At 35.9% G+C, this 2,667-nt stretch overlaps 1 protein-coding gene across 1 annotated transcript; it reads right to left on the reverse strand.

Moving 5' to 3' along the window:
• Positions 1-254: 254 nt before the first annotated feature.
• Positions 255-830, reverse strand: LOC134844817 (deoxyuridine 5'-triphosphate nucleotidohydrolase-like). Its single transcript, XM_063861632.1, has one exon. The coding sequence runs from the start codon at positions 828-830 to the stop codon at positions 255-257; it is 576 nt and encodes a 191-aa protein (XP_063717702.1).
• Positions 831-2,667: the final 1,837 nt, after the last annotated feature.

Below are 2,667 nucleotides of genomic sequence, written 5' to 3' on the forward strand. Positions count from 1 at the left end.
TGAGATTGAAAGTTGACCTTTGGCTCTACGAAGCTACTTTAAAACGCCGTTAAAAAAAGCTGAACTCGCGTATGACAAAACTGAAATTAAATATTGCACAAGGTTACTATCATATCACAATGAATCAGAAACATACACTTTAACATTGATCGATTTTTGAACTAAGTATTGTATAAACGCGAAAAGCATCAAGCGAAACCTTTTACATTAGTTTGTTCATCATGAGAATAATTCCCACATATAGACAAATCAGTTCATTTTGTGCCAGTTGATCCAAAACCTCCTTCACCTCTCTTAGTTTCGTCAACCGAATCTACTTTTTCAATTGAGGGGTACCAAATTCGTTCACACACTAATTGAGCAATTCGCATGCCTTTCGTGACCAGGAAATCCTCATCGGACAAATTGAACATCACAACTTTGATCTCACCTCGATAGTCTTCGTCAACTACTCCAGCGCCAACATCCAGTGCATGCTTCACGGCCAGACCGGACCTAGGTGCAATACGTCCATAGCAATTTTCTGGTAACATGATTTTGATCCCAGTTGAGACCAACTGCTTTCCTCTTTTTGGTATGGTTACATCAACGGCGCTGAACAAATCGTATCCGGCTGACTTTTCAGAACCCCTCACTGGCATTTGAGCATCTTGGTTCATCAACTCAACCCGGAGTATTGGATTAAACTGAGTAGATTGCGTATCCGTAGATGCCTGAGTCATATCTTGACCATTTGGAACAGTGGTAAGAGGCTCCCGGGTACTTTCAAGGTTTCGCTTCTTGGCAGGTGATTCAACAGCAGCTTGCAATTCAGCGACAGTGGTTGACATTATGGCCTGAAAAAAAACGACCAAAACTTTTATTAATCACCAACTACCATGACTGGAATTAGTGACAAATCCAAGGTACAATTGGAAAAAAACACGACTGATTTTTCTCCGAACAGATTAACTCTGTGAACCTCCTTCTTACTCAAATATTTTAGTTACGCAAACTCATAACTAATCTATTTTGAAAATACTTTCTACTTTAATTATACGAAAGCCTATGGATCTCATGGAGTTAAGGTGTCTTGACATTTTGTTTTCCTCAGTCATAGAGAGCGCAAATCAGAATTTCACTGTGAACTCGAAAATAATGACTGAAAAATTTAAAAATAAAACTGAACAAGACTGCTCGTATATCAAGAAAAAGCACTGATTGTTCTGATTGCCTCTTAGAGCTGAAAATAATCAATATATTAGGAGGGAAAAAATTTTCTTTTAGTTTTGTTTTTCTTTAACCCCTTACATGCTGTGTAAATACAAAAGATGTATTTAGCGTCTTTCAATTTTGCGGCTTTCAATTTGTTCATGCATGCTTTGAACTCACTTTGACGCAGCACATTTTTTAATGATTCCGTATTTTGTTTCAAGGCTAATTATTCTACAAAAAAAATTTGGTCACGACCATTTGAAAAATGGGGAGGAACTTAGTATTCGGGTGTTTCAGTTTTTTCTATTTTTTGTTTTCCAAGCAAAATAGGCTACCACAAATAATCATCTGAGAGAGCTGAGTGATATCTCATACTAAAGCCCATACAGTCGTGATTCGAATGACGTTAAAAATTTCAAAAAAAAAATCCCATCGTCGAGAAAAACCGGTTTGAAATTTTGTTTTTCGTCCTAATTCGAGCGACCAAAGCGAGCGAGCAGGCTTACAATAGCTTACTTTGATAACTTAAAAGCTTACAATAGCTTAATTTAAAACGTATTAACTTATTTTTACTCCAGTAACGTTGGTTTTTTTGAGTATTTAAGCGCTATTTTGGAATCAAAAACTTCAAAAATAAAAAAAAAAACTTAAAACAATTTTTTCTTTGATTTTTTATTGTTTTTCTATTAAAAAATTCTTTTTTCACGTAGGTTACTTCACTAAGACTGTCGAATATGCCTTATCTCTATTTTTTTTTCGTTCAGCTATTTTTTTATCACTTCACGCCGAAAAAAAGGACACCAATTTGACAAAAATTTATTGTTGTATTTTTTAAGACTGTGGTGGTAACATTCCGTGCTACTTGCACAGTAACCGGCTATCTTTGTATCTTTTTGCCGGCATTATGTTCTACGAGGATGTCAAAGTATCTGCGGCCAGTTTCATTTATTATCTGGGACAAGATGGCATTGGACAGGTTGTCATGTTGGGCAAGTTGCAACAGGACAAGTTGGGCAAGTTGCAACAGGACAAGTTGGGACAAGGTGACTTGGGGCAAAGTGACATGTAACGGTATCAACAAGCCAAATTACTGTCTTCATTTCAATTTGAAATGATATAATTGGCCGCTTTGCTTTAACAGGACGAATTATATCGCGCCTTAATTATCCCAGTGCTCAAAATAATCATAAAGAGTTTGGTCTTTTAGCTAAATAGTCGAAACTTGACTTTTAACAAAAAAACCCAGCCGAAGTGTAAAATTTTCGTTATTTTCTTACAAGTCAGAAATTTGAAAAACCTAGTTACAACAGTTACCATATAGTAGAGCATTAAAGCTTTTAATCTAAATAGCTCGTTGCTGTGCGAGTTGTAAGGAATGTTGCTAACTCACCTCTCTTTGCGAAAAAAACCTTTGTCAGTTATTTAGAGCGGTGATGCATAATTATTAAAATTTCAATTAATTCTAAAGCTGTT

This window comes from Symsagittifera roscoffensis, chromosome 4, assembly GCF_963678635.1.
Source record: "Symsagittifera roscoffensis chromosome 4, txSymRosc1.1, whole genome shotgun sequence".
NCBI lineage: Eukaryota > Metazoa > Xenacoelomorpha > Acoela > Convolutidae > Symsagittifera > Symsagittifera roscoffensis.